The sequence below is a fragment of the Syngnathus acus genome, chromosome 13, assembly GCF_901709675.1.
Source record: "Syngnathus acus chromosome 13, fSynAcu1.2, whole genome shotgun sequence".
Lineage (NCBI taxonomy): Eukaryota > Metazoa > Chordata > Actinopteri > Syngnathiformes > Syngnathidae > Syngnathus > Syngnathus acus.
Window position 1 is genome coordinate 6,730,546 of NC_051098.1, and position 19,820 is coordinate 6,750,365.

The window sequence follows — 19,820 nt, forward strand, 5'->3', positions numbered from 1 at the left end:
TCTGATAGTGGATATTGAGTAGTGCGTGTCACATAATCAATTTCTCACACTGAATGAATACAATATTTTTCTAGAAATTAGTTATTGCTGTTTATATATAGTACACACACACACACACACACACACACATATTGCTCGAAGACGAATACACTGAACCAACCAGTAATTCCAAGTATTCTAGAGGGAATCAATTAGTGATGCTTATCAATTAGGTCTATGACTATACATTGCAATCATATGCAAAAAGTAAGTCTTGTCTTCTCGTGTATTTTCCCGCAAGTGCTTGGCCTCATTTTCCTATCTGCATAATGCATATTCAAATGCACGGTCTTCTTCTATATACTTGGGGCTTTTGTAACAGCTCGCTAGCTTCTTCTATATATTTGGGGCTTTTGTAACAGCTCGCTCACTTCTTTTAAAACATTAGGATTTACAATACCGTGGCTAGCATTTGACATTTAGGGTATACACGCTACAGTGATCAAAACAATACCTAACACAATCTTGGTGGCAATGAAATACCCCTCAGGTATAAACACATCTGTATTACAAATTGTATCTATACTTTTTAAATCAACTAATGATTAACCTTTTCTTTCGCTTATTCTTTACTGTATTTCTCAGAGTGGATCCTAAGACTTGATTCTGAAACAGGGCAGTTTGGGCAATTGCAAAGAGGACACTCATTTCAAAGCCTTGACAGAAATGTGGACGCTTATACTGTCGCTGCAAAAGAGAGCCCAACTCCACATTTTGCAAAAATCTTGAAATTTCCCTTGTAGTGAATGCAAACAACACACAGTATCCCAAACTGCCAATACTTTGGTCTCTCTAATGCCTTGAGCTATCATGATGCTGTTTAAAAATTCCACCAGTCCATCAATGATGCCGTTGGATGCTCTCATCAAAATGAGGTCTGCTGCATGCAATGAATGCAAACTACTAATGAGTTCATATAGACACTGACCATACACCACTGCATTATTCACTACATCGCTTTCTAGCTCACTCGGCTGTGACCTCACTGCAGCAGCCATTATTATAGCCACTGCAGCCTTTTAGATTTGACCTGTTTGAACTGAGGTATGCTCCTTCAGCCTCAGCTTTAGGCACACCTGCACAATCGAAAGAGATCCAGTGCATTTGAGTGCAATCATCTGAGAAGCAACGAAGCCAATACAATAAATAAAATAGGACATACTTTAAATTTAAAGTATGTTGTCAGACCAAAGTACCTCTTCATGTTTGGGTTAAGAGCAGTCAAAAAGTGACCATAGTGAAAATACTTCATTCCTCCTTTATGTGCTTTCCAGGTGTTGATCGAATGTGCTCATTAGTTTGTCACGGAATGGACATGATTACGGCCATAATGAGGCCATGCAAGCACTTTAATAATGTGCTTACAACTTAATGAAGCCCTTTTTTTGTCACGAAATAAAAAAATAATCAGTATCTCCAGGGCCTTATTTATTTCCTTTGTCTTTCTAGACATTTCTTGCTTTTTTTTTTTATCCCAAAGGTCTGTCAACATACGTTATCTCATTGTCGTGGGTCCAAAGATCAAGGCAGGAGAAGGGATAAAGCTAGGAAGGAACTGTAATTACAGCCCAAGTAAGGGGGCTTGAAATAGGAAGGGGGTTTGTTCAATAAAGCTAGAGTTGGCAACATGTGATACTATGTTGTCATGCAATTGAATCCGACACTAATCACATGTTTGGCCCTTGAGAAAAGTGTTGGAGGCAGAGAAAAATAGTGGGATGGCCAGAAATAGAAAGGCAATTAAGCGCAACAGATGTTGGAGGTTCAAACTATCAAGGTGAAATAAATGTTATTTATTTAATGTCCCAATATCACCACATGCAGGTTAGCATCCACTATTTTGTCTCTGTGATAAACTCATCAAGATACATGGTATTCTGACATAAAAAAAAAGAAAAACATCCTTTAGTGCCAGAGAATAGGTTAGGATGTGGCTGTGGGAATGTATCAGGCCAGATTCAACTGCACGAAGCAAAAGAACAAGACTTACAGAGCCTCTAAAACACTAAAAAGTAGTCTGACCGAAAGTGATTAAGTGGCCCCAGTCAGCAATTGAATTCATGAAATGACAGGATCCCATAGGGTGGCCCTTCACCTTTTCAGAGGTTCATGAAGAAAAGAGGCAACATTGTGAGTGAGCAATCTAATCCGAAGTTGGTTTCCTGCGGATTCAAGGATGTGATCCTAGAGAGCAATCATTTTTCAATATTAATTGTTAATTCATTCTGCTGATGAACCGTCAAATGGTTGACTGCTGACTTGACTTGTAGGTCAGGGTGTGATGGTCAACGTGATGATTGCTTGTCTGTAAATGTGCCCTGCAATTGACTGCTGACATGTCCAGAATATAATCAGCTGGGATAGGCTCCTGCTACCCACGGCCCTCAACGGAATCAGCATTTATAAAATGGATGGATGGATCCTAAATGGGGAAATTCATTCATTTTATTTTCATGGAGTTCAATGAAATTTAAATGCCTTTCTTTAAACCAATAGTGTCATCTAGAGGAGTAAAAAAAAAATAAAACTGGTTCATAAAGCAAATTTGAAGCTTCATTTCCCATCACGATAGATTCTAAGTCTATTCACTGAAGTCAAGTGAATTCCCTGAGTTTAAAAGAAGTGTCATTAATGTCAAAAGCAGTGCGCCAATGTCAAATTTCTAATTGGAAAGATTTACTTAAATGCTGACACATAACCAGATGGGAAGAAAGTGGAGAGGGAGCGGAGCAAATCAATCTTGGTGGAATTTGACAATTTCCTGAGGGGGTCCCTGGCATACAGTATGATGGAATATATCTATCAGCTCTCAATCACTTCCTCTCATCTTGTTTCACTCACTGGATCTAATGCCACACGTATTTTACAATCGCACACTTTTCAATTTCCTTTTAATTTAAGTTGTGCCATTTGCCCGTGCATGTGTTTGTGTGTGTGGATGCGTGTGGGTGTTTCACACAAAAGCAGCTTCTAAAAGATGACACAATCCCCTCACTCGGCTGAGAACAAAATAACAAATTCCTACCAGCTCGTTTTGTTTTGTTTTTTCACACCACATTTGTACAGACTTAACCTCACATCTACAAACACCACCGTAAAACCGCTGCTAAGACACGCAAACACACGTGAGAAAAACCCACATAACAGAAAGCCTCCCGCTCACAGTTTTATCTGTCATTTGCATCTCCATGGAGACAGAAAGTCAATTACATGGCCTTCATATGCATACACACCCAGTCCCTTTATCTGTAATGTAGCCTGGAAACCAAAACACAAACACATCATCAACATCTTTTCAAAGGCTTCTTCGTTTTGATTCTCTTTATTTTAGCTTTCTGATGTCTTCACGCAGAGTTTTCAAAGAAGCATGCAATTTATGACTCATTTGATGCTTCATATCACATTGCATCCATCTCTTTTGACCTCATGTCTGACATTAAGGTCTAGTTACTCACAAGGACAAAGAATACAACCAGAAATACTACTGCAAATATTTATCCATCGATGTGAATGATAGAACAAAAAAAGTAAAGGATAGGATTTCTTGGCAACAAGAGCGCTTTGGTTAGTTGTGTGGTTTTATGAATTGTGCCACCCATATTTTATTAGAATATGGCCGAAAAGGTCCATGAGGTTCCATCAACTTTTTCATCGCTGCACTAACTCATTTACATGCATCACTAATGTGTCCTTTCGCATTACTATGCAGTGCAAATATCTTAGCAGAGGAAGTGTCATTAAGGCTTCGCTGCAAAATGGACAGGATGTGAAGATCCTGAGTAGAACATGTACAAATGATGGGAGAAAATTATGTGACTACCCATTTGACTGTATAAAAACGTACTTTTAGTTGTTTGTTTTATAGTTTAATTTATTCTTTGATGTGCTGAAATTGATTGTGTTAAAGTTAAAGCGAATATGAATTTTATTTTGTTTAAATTGTTTATTTTTTTGCTTTCATTCCCTCTTTTCCGAAGAACTGCGAACATTAGAAAGTGCTGGTTGTTGTGACACGAACTGAGATGAGTCCAGTTCTATACTGGGATTCACACTGGCTGCGTTTATTCAACCATTGGTATTGGCCTAACATTAATAACATTGTATTGTTACTCTGTGATTCCCATCTTAAGTGTTTTCATTGCCACCATGGAATTAAAGCCATCTGCAGCAGTCACAATATGTGTTTACCAGGATACACCTCCTCCAGGCACTGTCTGATTGCCGTCAGACGGATTGTGTAATAATCACTCCCATAAAGTTATAGTGCACCTTGTTAAATAGCATCTTGCCGCTACGCTGTTTACTCACTGGACTGGGAGGAAAGGCGCACTTATTCCAAGCGAGGCCTTGTCATATGACTGCCCCTTTGAACAGGCTTTTGGTTGTAGAAGAAAGGGGAAAACGGCTCTGAAGGTGATTTATTATTGAACAGAAATCCTTGAAATAGCATTAAAAGAGCAAAGGGGGTGTTCAGACAACACCGCTTACATGGCCCACAGGTAAGTCGCACAAAATCAAAGAACCAAACTGATGTTATCCAACATACTCCTCCTGAAGTCTCCCTTGCAAATGAGTTACGGTTCAAATTGTAGAAAATTCAATAAGGATAACTGACAGACAGCTTTCTATAAAGCAGCAAAATGAAAGAATACACACTGATTAATGTAAAGCAATGTACAGTCTTCCTCATAATTTAACATGCTTATGGCAAAGTTACCACGATGCCAATGGAGGGTAATCATGTAATGACTGAAATGTAGCTAAGCGAGCGAGTGAATGATATGCTTGGAACCCCAGGTAACGAGACAGATTATTGACTGTTGGGTATTTTATGATTTTTCTGGGATTTTGTTTTTCCATATTTCCACCTGATCCTCCTTAGTACACAGAACTTTGATCTGCATTTTTTGTAGAATTTTGGCGCTTTGGAAAAGAAATAAAACAATTTGTTTTGCGAACCCCTGAGATACCCTTGGCAAGGAAAAGGAAAGGGAAAAAAACCAGCAGTGTGAGTAAGTGACCTAACCACCACTTAGATTGACCTGTAGCGAGACCAGTAAATACAAAGTCTGAACAATTAAAGATTTTGTAAATAGAAAGGCCCTTAAGAGAAAGATCTCAGCGTGAGGTCATGAATTCCTTTTAGGTTTTAAAATCGTAGACAGCATTTATTTATTTACCTTAGCTTGTGTTGCAATGATATGCTAAACCAAATTAGAAGTACAGTGCGTAGTTATTGTCTACTACAAAGACACATCCACATTTATGCATCTCGTTGGAGAATCATCTGATTTCATATTTAAGAAAACAAATCTGAGTGTGATCTGAAACATCTTCAACATTGGCGGGTATAAGAATACGTGTCAATCATATTTCTAGACAAAGCTGACCGTTCGATACAACCTAGTCACTTCCTGCCAAAAAGCCTCATGCACCCATCTGTCACCCACATCCATGTTGAGAGACGTGAGCCACTCAATGCAGTAGTTTCGGATTATCTGTGACGATCGATTAATTATTTGTAGCCATATAAATGTCTTTCAATGTCTGATCCACCATGAAAGAATAAAATGTCTTGTCTTGCTTCCTGCATTTTTTTTTCAATTCAAGAACGTTTGACCAAACCCATAGAATGGTCTCAAAGCTCTCATTACTGATCCAGCTGCACCACAGCTAACTTGCTTTACATATTCTCAATACATTGAGTAACTTGAGTAGGGTTCTAAAAGAAACGGACAGTGTTCTTAAAATGACCCGCATTCCAAAGCTATCACTTACTGAACTTGAATTTTGCATGATTCTCATCAGTACACCAGAGAGAGACAGAGATGAAAACAAAACTAATGGACGGACAATGGCATGTGCTGCAAATCTCAATATTTTCGCTGTACCTTCCCTGTCTTAGTAAAGACTTGCATTGATCGCCACCATCAATCATAAAATCCCTTAATAGCATCACTTTCCATCTGCAATCTGTCACACCCCCACACAAATACACTGTAAAGAGCATAAGAATATGCAAGCGGCATTCTACACAGGATTCTCAGCTGGAGACCGAGAAAGTCAAACACACAAGTTGGCAAGTTGGCAGAGGTCAAATCGGATTCAGACGTTCTGCCCACGCTGCAGATCTGTGTCATCCAAGCACAGTAAAAAGGCATGAGGGTGTGTTTTTCTCGCGTGGGAGAGAAGTAGAGGCATATGAGCTCTTTTCCATTCATGGTGCTTGAAAGCAGGTGGAACATTAGCGTGTTGGCGAGGAAAGACAAAAAATGAGGTGAGAGGCGGAAGGAAAGAGAAAAAAAAGTTGCTTGCTAATGAGAACCATCAGGTATCAATCTGGGCAACTTGTATTCACAAGTCTTGTCATGTTTGACATGAGAAGCTTCCTCACTGAAGTCTCCTCACATTGTGGTTGAAACCAATGTTGCATTTGGAAATATCTGTCAAATACCAAACTCAAAGTTCCTAACATTTCCTTTTTGTCAACAAAAATGTTATATAGTGATAATAACAGCTAGTGACCTGGCCAAATAGTGAGCCCATACTGCTTTGCTTTCCTTTAGTTAGTTATGGAATGATAAGGATAAATTTGTCTTTTGCAGGATAAAAATTATTTCATCATTCGGAAACATCAAACAATAATGGAACATAAAATATTTGCAGGTGGGTAAAGACACACCTGTACTTCATGCCCGTGTGTTTCCCGGTGGACTCCTTGAGTGAAATGTGCCGTGGAGTGAAGGAGCCAAAGCTGCGAGCGATGATGGCCACCGTGCGGAACTTGGCCCTGGCTTGGTTGACCACACTGGGGCTGGTGGCGCTCTGCTTGCTGTGGTCGCCATTGCCCCGCTTCAGGTTGTGGTCCGTGCAGGCGATGGACACCTGCATGACTGGGGCTCAGCGGTGGGGGAGATCAGACTCTCTTCAATCCTGTCTTCTTTTGAAAAGTCTGTATGTTCAGGCTTAAGTTTTGCAGGAGACAGATGGAGTCTTCGTTTTCTGCGTCTCCATGTGCATCAGCTTGCTCGATGAAGCAACATAAAGCTCTTTTCTAGCACTCTCCTAATAAGCCTTTCTTTGTAGAAGGAAAAGAAACGAAAAGGTCAGCCTCGAAAACTTGGCATTTCTTATTTGCTTACTGTGCAATCTGCAAGTTATCCCCTCGGTGGACTTTCTCTTCACCAGTCTGGTGCCTCTAATGCCGCTTCCAGCTGCAGAATGTCAATCGGAGGAGCTGGAGGGAGCGATGGAAGCAAGAGAGTGGGAGAGAGAGAGAGAGAGAGAGAGAGAGAGAGAGAGAGAGAGAGAGAGAGAGAGAGAGAGAGAGAGAGAGAGAGAGAGAGAGAGAGAGAGAGAGAGAGGCAGAGATGCTGCTCTCACTCTGGAGCGCGTGATGGTGTGTGAGAGAGGAGGAGGGTGAATGGGAGAGGGTCAGAGTGGAAGGAGGGAACAAGATGGGGGTGGGGGAGTCGCGCTGAGGTCCCACCAGGGTGCACGGTTACATCGGTGTCATCAGCACTTTACCAACTCACTTCCACTTCTTCCAGTTTCCGACTCAGGATCTTCAAACAGACCGCCCGCTGTCCCCAAAAAACCTGCAGCTAGGTCGGATGTTGCACTTGCTGTGCTTCCTCTGGTTCTTGTTTTTCCACAGCAGCTCCATCGACAGCGCACAAAAGGTTTGCGTTACAGCGCGCCTCCCACTCCTCTTTTTCCTCTTCAGCTCGCTGTGCACCTGTCTCACTCGTGACACTTTCCTCAGCTGCCCTACAGCTTTGAACAATCACTCACATTCTATTTCTGTTTCTATTTGTCCAATTTTATTCTTTTTCTCCCTAGTAGTCACTTTAATTTGCTGCCTGTCCCTGCTCTCTTTGAATGTTTTCCAAGTACAAAGAGCACTGTGGGCACTGCCTTTTGAAGTGGAGCAAAAATGGACTGCATCCTCCAATGATTGAAAACCAAAATCACTGAAACGTTGCACAAGCCAGAATTTGACAGGAGAATCCAGTGCAAACATCATTTCCTCTCCCAATCCCCTCATACATGCTCTACATAGAACTCCCACAGGCAGCCACGAATCAAAGTGAACTGGCAAGAGTTGGAGGTTTGAAATGGGGAACATGTAGGATTTTCAGAATGTGAAGAGAGAAAATGACTTCAATCAAGCAACTGGCAAATCAGGCGAATCACAACTAATTGTACCATCATGTAATGACTGAGATGTAGCGGAGTGTTTTTTTTTTTTTAAATAACCACATTCCTTTTTTTCTTGTGGGCAAAGAGCGGCAGGCAGTAAAACTAAATAGTATTTTTTTTAACAAGTGACTCAGCCAATCATGTGGTTAGTTTGAAGCTGTTTTGCAATTGGGTGTGAATCAAGCAAGCAGTAAAGAAATGAGGAAATGAGTACAATAGAGAATGTTGAGCGAAGGCAGATAATGGTAAGCTTTAAATTAAAAAATGGAAAAGAAAGGAGGGAGCGGGGTATACCGCAAGGCGTATGGTGTGTTGTATCTTTTTTACTTTCAGTCTCTGGATTTACAACTGAATGAATAAAATCCCATTGTTTGGATCCGCAATATTTGCATTGATTTAAATAGAAAGGAGATAATTGTTTTTGCCTCGTTTCAGCCTTGTCTTGTCATTTTCATCTCAGAGGAGCTACTTCGGCAAGCACTGCTTAAAAAAAATCACATGTACAGTAGATGGATTAAATCCATCGCTTCTATTTAGTATGAATTCCCAAGCATCTACATACATTCCACTAAACCCCATCATGCTTTATTCTCTAGTCCACCTCGATTATGTTTCTCCCGCCCCCCTCCAAAAGTGCTGAGTGGTGTGTGGATACGGAGTGACTCACTGTGCTGGAGTGTGTAGAACACAAAGCTAACAAAGCAAAACAGCAACACATTGAGGTCAGGCTGCTTTATAACTCCGCAAAACTAGCACACGCGACACACACTGCAGTAGAAGGCCATTGTCCAATGACACGACTTACTGAGAATTATTCCACTCTGCTGTACTCATTACCCTCAAAACCTCTTTTTTTTCTGCAGGAGTCATTCACGACATTATTGCTACTGAAACAGTTCATGTAAATACAATTCACAATGTCATATGCTGTTCCACTTCAACCTACCCGTCATACCTATTAGCTTCGTATATTGCTTCAATAGTATGATTTTTAAATCCTCCAAGTGCTAAGTAAATTCTAGAATTTTGCAATAAATTGTGGAAAGGGGTGGCACCCATATAGTTTGGTGAGTATTATGCCTTTTCTCAGTTTCGTCTTATGACACAAGCAGACAGGGCAACATCAGCCGTGTGTCACGTGACCGCAAACTGCCCAAAGGGCTGAACTGTTCTCACACTGAGCTATGGACTGAAGCGGTTGTAGCAGCTGTATGGGTGAGGGGGGGTTTGGCATTCAGAGTGGACACTGCTGTAATGCTTCAAGTGAAAAACATTTGGAATTAAATGTTGCCCAATGCATAAATTGTTCAAGGGTTGCTTCCTTCAGAGGCTGCATTTGAAGACGACTGGATCAAAGCTGTTGATATGAATGGGTTACTTGTTTTCTTTGACAATTTGTGGCACTGACATTATTTGCATGACCAATCTCTAAGTATTTAAACTCACCCAATGTCATCTCCGTTCATTTATTCATCTTCCGAACCGCTTTATCTTCACGAGGGTCACTCAACAACAGTCAAGAATAAAAAAAAGAAATCGCCTTGATTCGTGTACAAATTACGCCTCTGCAGTTCAAATCCACTTTTCATAATCGTGTCATTAATGCAGCTATGTTATGTAATCAGCATGTCAAACTACGAATATGGAGCAGACTCTTGGAATGAATGTTCCTTCTTCGTATATGACTATCACCTCTGCAATAATCTATTATTAGTAGGGCATGCATCCTGGCTAGCTCAAAGGTATGTAAATGATGACACGCATTACTCCGGGGGAGATTTAATCACGGACAATTTGAAGCGTGACAGCCAAGACGCTGTGTGGCGTGGATGCCAAAGTTATAACAAGCCTGTGATGGGTCCTGGCTTTAGGAAGCTATGAGGCTATGATCCCATGTGTCTGTAGTGAGCCTCACCCATTTTCAGCTCCATCTACCCACTCAGTATGTTAGTCAGCCAGAGTACAGTGAGTAAATTGTACGGTGACTCTTCACTGAGCTGCATAATTGGGTTTAATAGACTGTAATCGTGGTTCATTTCATACAGAGGCAAAAAATTGAGAAAGTTAATAAATACTATAGGTGGAGAGAGCAAGGCAATGAAAAATAAAGTGCAGGTGCTGTAAGACACTCTCGAGTGGAAAGAAAGATGAAAAAAGCTAGGAAAAAATTGTACACCTCAGCATGGAATTGAAGTTTTTAATCTTGAGTGGTTGACCAATGACTCGTGTTAAGGAAAGAAAAATTACAGCAAAAAAAGCATCCTGTACTTTATATTGACATTAACCTTTAAAATTGAACCACATTGCTCCCTAACAGAAATAGAGAATTTCTTGAATAAAAATAGTGTCTTGTCACACATCCTGAATAAATTAAAAAACAGCCGACGGTTTATTCAAACATAGCTTTGAGGCAAATCAGGGCCCACAAATCTATTTAAATCTCACAGTTACTTTTGGGCTAATGAGGAGCGCTACCAGTTTGATACACACTTCTGAAATAACTAATTTGCTCACATTAGTTTTAATAATGTTACTGTTATATGTTATTATAAATTATTAATGTGAAGACACTGACCATGTTAATGATTTCTCACGATAATTAAAAAATAGGGAAACGAGGCCAGGCCTATAACCTGCCATATGTTTATGTATGTTTTTAAGTTCCCTTAAAAAAAAAAAAATAATAATAAATAAAATTATTACTTTATATTCATAAACCTATTTCATCCATCCAAATTGATACTAAAATACTTTTATATAGTGATCAAGATAATTCTGTTTCAGATGCAACAATGTTTTGCTCTACATTCTGCCACAGTACAGGGATGCTTGTAAAAATATATTAAAGACAACGATAATACTAGGAACGCATTCAATGAATTGATTCCTGCAGTAAACTAGACTTGCGTGGGCAGAGAAACGAAGATGAAGACAACTTTTAAAAAAGGTCAACTTGTGTCATTTATGACTAAATGCTTGCCATAATAGTTCTTATCCAATTTGGACAATGTAGCCTAATAAGGATGTACTCCCACGTTACAGTTTAAGACTCTTCAGATATGGACACTCGACGCTGAAGAGTGGCAACAACCACTGAAAGGTATCATCTCGCTAATAGCATTGCTATGGAAACAGTATGGAAGTGTGTCTTTGTGTGTGTGCGAGTGCCCAAGTATACAGTAGCAGTTCTCTTCAACAGAGCAGAAAATTCATAGCGAATAAAATCACGCACTGGCAAGTACATTTTTGCCAGATGGCAGAAACCCCATTTGGCTTTAATCGGTTTTTACGTCACTTTTTAAATTTTAAGACTTTTCTGCTGAACAACTTTTTTTGTTGTCATGCAGTGTTGAACAACACACACACTCACACACACACATGGACTCTAGCAGCAAAGTTAAAAAGGTAAGTACTAAAATAATGAATAATAAATAAATGAATACATTTGAAATGCTTGATCCACATTCATTAATAAAAAACTGGATCATCATCTATGTCACAGGTGTCAAACTCCAGGCCCGGGGGCCAGATACGGCCCGCCACAACATTTTATCTGGCCCGTGAAGACAAATTGTGCATCAAATTCGTGTGTCATTACTAGAATTGCAAATTTTTTTATATTTGACCAGTTTTTACTCGTCTGATTTGAGTTATTTGTTAGTTTGTTTTGTAGCTTTTACTGTATATAATATGAGGTGCTCATACATTTATTTGGGTTGACAGTCATAATGGCCCTCCGAAAGAAGCCACGACTACAATACGGCCCGCCAAAAAAATGAGTTTGACACCCCTGATCTATGTTAACAATTGGCTTATTGATCAACCTACGTACATAATAGAGTTTTTAAGCAATTACTTTTTTCTGGGATTTTACAGTACATGATATGCGCATATTTGAATTTAGAGATGTGTGCTTTCAGTACAATACCGTACCGCGTTTTGCAATTTAATATTTCTTGTTCCCTTCAGAGAATTTGTGCCATTTCAGTGAATTGGTACCATTTGCTTTTTGTAACTCTCAAGGTAACATTTTTTTTCCAACTCCATTGCCCCTAATTTCATTCTGAGTGCAAGTCTAGTGCAAATCCCAATCTAACTGCTCATCGGTAGAATTTTCTTTATTTTGGTATTTTGCGAGACTGTGCACTGGTAGACCCGTAACTCGACATTTTGGGATGCGCCCTTTTGGCATAGAAATATTATTTTCTTGTCCAATCCCTATCCATTGTGATGTGTTGGTTAAACATGACTTAGTGTGAACTGTAGGGTGAGTTGTGTTTTGTTTTTCAGAAAAAATACATTTTGTGAATAGGTATAAATATATTGCATGGTAATTTTAGGGAGTGGGGACCGGCAGAAAAAAATAAATGCTTCTATTCCAGTGTCCAAGGAAGTTTCAATGAACCGGAAGCTGAATCTGTTGAGATTTGGCTCCAGTAGAATTACTTCAATCATGAAAGAGCAGAAAATAAAACCCACGCCAAGTTGATGGGAGGCTATAAAGTGAGTGTGAAGGAGAGCTCTCATATCAATTACAGGTGCTTGACATTGGCTCTGTTAATTATCATCAAGCGCGAGGGGAAGGAGTCAGCACCTAGAAATGACGATGAAGGCACTTGGATGTATCTGATTTTAAACACCGGGATGTGCACGGGGATTTGTGCCGTGGTTGAACACAGAAAGGGAATTTCTGTCATTGACGGGGATGTTCAGTGGAACATTGGATTGTATCTCTCGCCTGACTGACTTGCATTGTCCGCATCAATGAGATGGATCAAATGGATGGATTTTCCTGCTTAATTTATATTCCACAAATGTAATATTAATCAGAATGTGTTTGGCCGGATTGAGGCGTATAAAGATTTTTTTATTTGACTTCCTGTTTAAAATGTACTAACCTTTTTTTAAACACTTGGGTCAATATGACATTTAAATGTAAAAAGTTGTTGTTTAAAAGTTATTTAGTTTTTGTTTATTATTATTTTATTAGTATTTTGTGTGTATTTTATACAGCTAAAACAATCTGGGGTCAAACTGAAAATGTGACGACAATGTATAAACCCTTTATAGGCCAACAGATCATGAAAATTATATCATAATGTCCATTTTGTATTGATGCAGATCATTGATTAATAAATGTTAAAAATTAATTGGGGTCAAGCTGAAGCCTACTAAAAACTGGAAGGTTAAGTGGTTGGTGACTCATTGTTTGAAAATGGAAGATATATTCAAGGATCATCTTGGGAAGCAGTTTCAAGTTTGATTTCTGACATTTTACATTTTACTTTGCTTTTGGAGGACTGTAGTGAGCAGTCCCAAATTGCTGCATCCACACTGCAATGCTGCACCAAAGTGCGGTCACGGTGTGTGAATGCTGCGATATTATGTCCGTACAATATCTGTAGGATCGTATATATAGGCAGTTTATTGAGGTGATTTGTCGCTCTCTTCTTCAAATAGGCCAGAAGGGAAAACATTGTAGCTTTTGCTTACAATTTATAATACTGTAACACAGAGCAATCCAATCCAATTGCACACACACACACACGCATGCACGCACGCACGCACGCACGCACACACACACACAGGCTCTTTTTTACTGCAGTCTGGAAAGACAGAACTAAAGTGCTGATACAAGTCTTACCTTTGTATCTGTGTAAGGCTACACAATGACCCATTCAATGTAATGTATGGCCATATAATGGAAAGTTCAAAAGGGAAAGATGCAGAAAAAAGGAGGAAGCAGGCAGAGCAATATGGGGACGATTACTTAAAACCAAAATTTTCCTTGGGAGGGAAATAGCCACACTAGCTTCAGGGAGCAGAAATGTGTTCTGGAAGGGTATTTGTTTTTTCTCTTGAATCGTGACTTGAAAGATCTTCCTTCAATCTACGATAGGTCACACTCCAGCAGAGCACAACGCCATCCTTTAAGAATTTCATTTTCAAACAATTCCTCTTCTCCGAGCAAACACACAACACCAGGAGACCGATCCCATGCATCATCAGGAGTTGACATTAGATGACTGGCAATCAATACGAGCACTGACAAAGCACTGCTGGGAAATATACAATACTGTTTAAGGTGATGTCTGTGCAGTAACAGTAGAGCTTGTATTTGTCACCGTGTTAATTTTAGATCCACCTTTAAAATTAATCATAGGAAGTGAAAGTGTCCACAGAAACTGCTGTTCAATCTCACACTCTTCTGCTCATGCACACACAAGCACACACTCAGGCATCAATAGCATATCGCAAGACCACGGCTCCCTCTAACGGCAAGTCTCGCAACAAGCAGCCCTGTCAATCTGCTTTGTAGATACTTGAGGTTTTCCATGTAATGTGTAAAGCATCCCAGTGAGCATGTGCACCCACATATTCTTCTCCATTTCCCTCCTTCTTAATGGCACTACTTATGTTCTGCTTTATCACTCAAAATGAGACATCTTCCCTTACTATATTGATTTTATGGGCACTTTTTGGCAGGGAGCTGTAGCCTGTAGGTGTCATTTGCCAAAATCTGCAGGATACAGTGTCACCTTGAAGCAGCTGAAGCATTTCAATTAAAGAATGTGTGCGTGCCAGTTTTACTTCGGCACAATGCCATCCTTGCTCAGGGCAGTGTAGGGCAGCAAGATGTTATCCTCAGGCAACCATTAAAAGATTCTGCCCTTTCAATAACACATATTAGCAATTACTTTATACATCCCTGCCGGGAAAGAAAGACTGAGCTAGTGACACCTTAATTCCACCAATTCATTTAGTTTTTATACTGCACTCTTCTCATTCAAGTCGCAGGAGAGACATTAGACAGCAAGACTCATTCAAACTCATGAGGCAAACATATTAACCAATAACTCATTATGCTGCTTATTTCAATTGCACTGAATTTGTCCAACTGGGAACTGATCAGAAATACGACTCCAAAGTTGCACAACTTTTAAGTTTTGCATGTAAACAAATTAGAACATGACTACTGTCCAAGGATGAACCGTGTTCATCCTGACAGGTTCCACTGACTAATGTAATGTACACCCAAAGGCAAAACTGTTAATACCACTCTGTCGATGGAAAAATAATAATAATCATAATAATCATAATTAATCAAATTTACCAATGCAAATCCGAAATTGCCTTTGAACGATAGTAACAGAATTATTTAAAAGAAAATGACTTATGAAACAAGCCTGGACAAAATTGTTATCTGAGCATTATATTGCACAACCCTGTAGGAAATCACTGCAATCAAACGAGATGGCACGTTCCATATGGTAAATTAATTGAAGGCACGTGTTTTATTTTGTTGTTTTTCGCCACTCAAATGAGGACAGGCAATATGGAAGATGGATGGATTTTAGATCATAGACTCTTGGGACGTGCCATGTGAAACTGAAAATGGGGTGTGTACTGTAATGCAAAGATAAACCTACTTCGAAACAAAGCGAATACAACAACAAAAGGTTCTTAAATGAGTCTCAATTAAAGAGAATTTGAATAATGTTTGGAGCCTTGACTTGGCCTATTCTAAATTTGAGTGAGGGGTTATATTGGCACTGGCCCCTATTGGACTCGTCCAAAAGGAGATTAGGAAAAGTAAAGCTCGAGATCCAAATATTTCAAAGGCTCTTCTTGGATCAAGTACCAGACATTCACATTTTTCTAAAGATACTTCAGCTATGAGATGTTTGGAACTGAGTTTACACTACACAAATTTATTTATTTATTTATATCTTTAGAGTATGAGAAATAATTATTGTTACACCTTTCCGTCATGTATGACAAAATGTGTTTCTCTTCTTTGCTCAATTCAATAGCAAGTCTGACTCATGCTAAAACATCATCTTTACTTTGTCCCACCTAGGTGGAAAGGCTAATCCAATTGGAAAACGTTCCTTGTTAATTTACAACTTGTGAATTGAGTTATAAATACTTAAATGACAGAAGACAGAAAGCAAAGTAGTAGCAAAGAGACAGACCCACTGAAATGACACTAATGCTGTCACCTTCTCACTCTGCTCTGTCAGCACAGTTCATTTAATCTGATGGATTGACAACCATCCAGATTGTCACCACACGCACACACGCACACACGCACACAGGCACACAGGCACACAGGCACACACACACACACACACATCCGTGTACACATGACATATGCTTTCTAATGTCACCTAGTGCACCCCAGAGGTCTAAATATCCCCTCAATGTCACGGCCCTTACTAACATGAGGCTCCCATTTCGAATAATATCGTGCGCGTGATCAAGCCATGTCAGCAACTTGATTGAATTGGTGTCCACTTTAATTTGGCATGATTAAATGTTAAGCTGCAGGCATTAATTTGAGCATCTATTAGCATTTTGGTTAAAAGCGGATGTACTATCTTTATGCAGCTGTTTAATTAATTTACATCCCTTTTCGGTTACTCTTATAACAGCGACACAAAGTAACCCAGAATACTGAGTGGCACTTGATTGCGTAAAATTATCACCTTGCAATTGTACAGAAATAATTGACACATATGTATAAAATTAAAAGAGAACTATGGTGGAACCTCTAACAAAAGAGTTGCAACACCAATCGGATCTTCTGATCTTCTCGTTTTCTTTATGTACTGTTGGGACCGCTTGTTGAACTTCATACTGCAAGTTTTATGAACTTTTGGAGGAATTCGGGAATCTCTCTCTCTCTCTCTCTCTCTCTCTCTCTCTCTCTCTCTCTCTCTCTCTCTCTCTCTCTCTCTCTCTCTATATGAACATGAATAGAACAACATCCACTCTGGTTCCGCAAAGTTCCTGTGAATTACAAACAAGCCTTTGGGGAATGCAGCTGCTTTGTGATATGCCGTACATACATTAGTACAAGGAATTGAACATAAGCTTTCCAACACATACACACTCCTGAACGCACATATGCCACGATCCCAGGGCTACGAGCTAACGGCGCACGGCCATATGAGCTCCTAAAGCCAGGTCGAGCCAAAAGGAATACAGCTTGCAAGCGCAGCGATGGAGGGCTTTGCGGTTTCAGATTCTCATTTCTTTTGCACCAACACAACAATGGATTATGTCAAGGTCAAGTTATTTTTCCCTTCATTGATAGTTGTTCAAATATGTTGGGAGAATTAAGAACAGAAACAGTTGATAGGGTTCCTCGCATAGATTGAAGCTGGTGTCTTTTGTGCTCCTAAGTCGTATTCATGGTTTATTTTTCATGTCTCATTTCAAATTTATGTCAATTGTCAATAGCACCTGTCTTATCAGCCCTACTCTCCTTCCACTATTGTGTTGATCAATCAAGTGTTGCTATATTTTTTTACAATACATATTGGTTAAGAATTCATGGTTTTATGGTGTACGGAACTCTTAATTCTAGGTAGCTTTATACTTTAAATATGTTGAAATATAAATGCTATTATTCAAAAGATACAGTCAAGAATCTAGCCACATGTGCACTTTCATGAGACCACAAACAAGAGCTGGATCAAATATTTTGCTTTTACAAAGATATTCCAATTGAATTGACGCTGTCACGGTTTTTAATCTGACAATGTGTTCATTGTTGTGGATGCACTTTGCACTGCTGCATCATATTTAGATCTGTGTTTAATTCTGTTACCTCACTTAATTAGCATGTCAGAGATATTTAACCCATATAAGAGTATCATGTTTGTATTGAGAATTACATTTTTATAAGATGGATTTAGATTAAAAAAAAGAGAAAAAAATGCAATGCAACTTCTTCTAGTATGTCCAGATGTTCCATTCACAGACAATGACCATAATTTGCTCATTTGCATGGAGTAATTGCGGCACTACAGTATGCATCTTGAATAATTTGTTAAGACAGTGAGTACTCAACTGAAACACTGAAGTTACATGTTTAAGACAAGCTACATCTTCCTTCCAAAGAATGAAGCATACATTTTCCAACATTAAAAAAAAAAAAACTTGGACTTTTGGACGGTTCATTCTGGGTTTTATATGAGGATCAATCAATACTCCTTGTGGTGCTATGATCAAAAATCTCTATTTAAAAATAGACATATGGGACTGTAGATTGGTTTAGTGGAAGAACTGCTATTGTCCATTCATCATTAATTTTCTACAGTGGATTGGGGGGAACACCCCCCCCCCCCTTCCGTAGTAAAACTCCACACTACAGATTCCCTTGTCATTACAAAACAATGTCAACTACTCTCAACATTAACAAGTGCAATCACTGAGGCGCAAGTATCAATGCAAATAAATAAGCGAATACACTTTGGATTCACCAAAGGAAGGAGACCACCATCTGTTGCAACCGCGATGAGTATTTGAGTTTCAGAAATAGCAACTGTACATTTTAAGGGTTCTGCACACACACGCACACACATAAACACACGCACGGGGGTTTACCTGTACGCCATGCCCGTCTGGCTCTTAATGGAGTCGTGCAGCGACAGCGAGTGGAAGTTAAGAAACTCCTCCAGCTTTTTGAGCTCTCTGGTATTCTGCGGTTTGTTGGCGCTCCACAGCATGAGAGGCACGCATGCTCGCTGGCCCGATCCCGCACACGTCTGACCCACCGGCCTCCCCTGACCGAGGCCTTGGGCCTGCTGGACCGTGCTCTGCCTTCTGGACGCCTTCTGCTTGGGGTTGGGGATATCCGGGCAAGTCGCTTTGTACAGATACATCTTCTCACTTGATCCGGTCCTTCAGCCAAGTTTGCTGTGAGCGGGTCCCACTAACACGCACGCTGGGGATAATCCAGGTAGGCCCACCGCCCACACGGCGGTGGGCATGTGAGTAAGGCTCAAAGCAAAGTGAGTGATGTGTCTTTGGATGTATTCCCACATAGATGAATCCTCTTGTTTGGGGAAAAAAAATCAAAGGAAGAAATGCCAAAAATTCCAGTTTATGTGGAAAAAGTCCATAATGAAGCTGCTAATAGTCACATGTGCCCCTCCAAGAGGGCTGTCACATGTGTTCAATATGCACATGCAGATGAAGAGAGCAACACATAGATGCACTCTATCTCTCTGTGCTCTCTTTCACGCCCAACACTTTACACACACTCACACACACACTGTCACTTTGCCCCCTGCACAGCCAGTCTGCATTAGAAGCACACTTTGCTTTTGCTCCCTATTAAACGGTCTGGGAATCTGGGACATTTTTTCCACCCTCCCTTCCTCCCTCACTCCTTCCCTCCCCTTTTCACTCTCACTCTGTTTTGTTTGTTTCTTTCTATCTCTCTCGCTATCCTTTTACCCCTTTTCTCTCCTACTTCTTCTCATCCTCTCACCCACCCTCGCTTCCGCCATCATCCCCCTTTTGTGTCCCAGTATTCCCTCCCTGTCACTTACTCCTGATCTCCTCCCTTGACTCTCCTCCAGAATTTCCTCCACCCATTTTCAGCTTCCTCATCTGGAATGTGCCATTCTTGAAGGTGTTATTATTATTTACACATATTCACCCCAATCCAAATTATTGCTCTCATCTACGCCTGTTTTCTTTTTCTTTGTTTTTTTTTTCAGCAAAGACCGCCATCTCTCCTCTTCCTAAACAAAGTACACTACGATAACACACGTACAGACAAG

The 19,820-nt window shown here is 40.0% G+C and overlaps 1 protein-coding gene across 4 annotated transcripts in view; it reads right to left on the reverse strand.

Moving 5' to 3' along the window:
- kcnab1a (potassium voltage-gated channel, shaker-related subfamily, beta member 1 a) overlaps nt 1-19,820 on the reverse strand; it is a 43,883-nt gene that overhangs the window by 17,059 nt on the left and 7,004 nt on the right. Inside the window, exon 1 of one of the 4 annotated variants that reach the window (XM_037268705.1) lies at nt 18,637-19,709. The exons of 2 other annotated variants lie outside the window; for them this stretch is intronic. In XM_037268705.1, the coding sequence (XP_037124600.1) occupies nt 18,637-18,914 (278 nt within the window). In that variant the 5' untranslated portion in view covers nt 18,915-19,709. Of the gene's footprint in view, nt 1-6,721; nt 7,313-18,636; nt 19,710-19,820 lie in introns of those variants that run through there. One more of the 4 variants, XM_037268708.1, reaches the window with a different exon arrangement.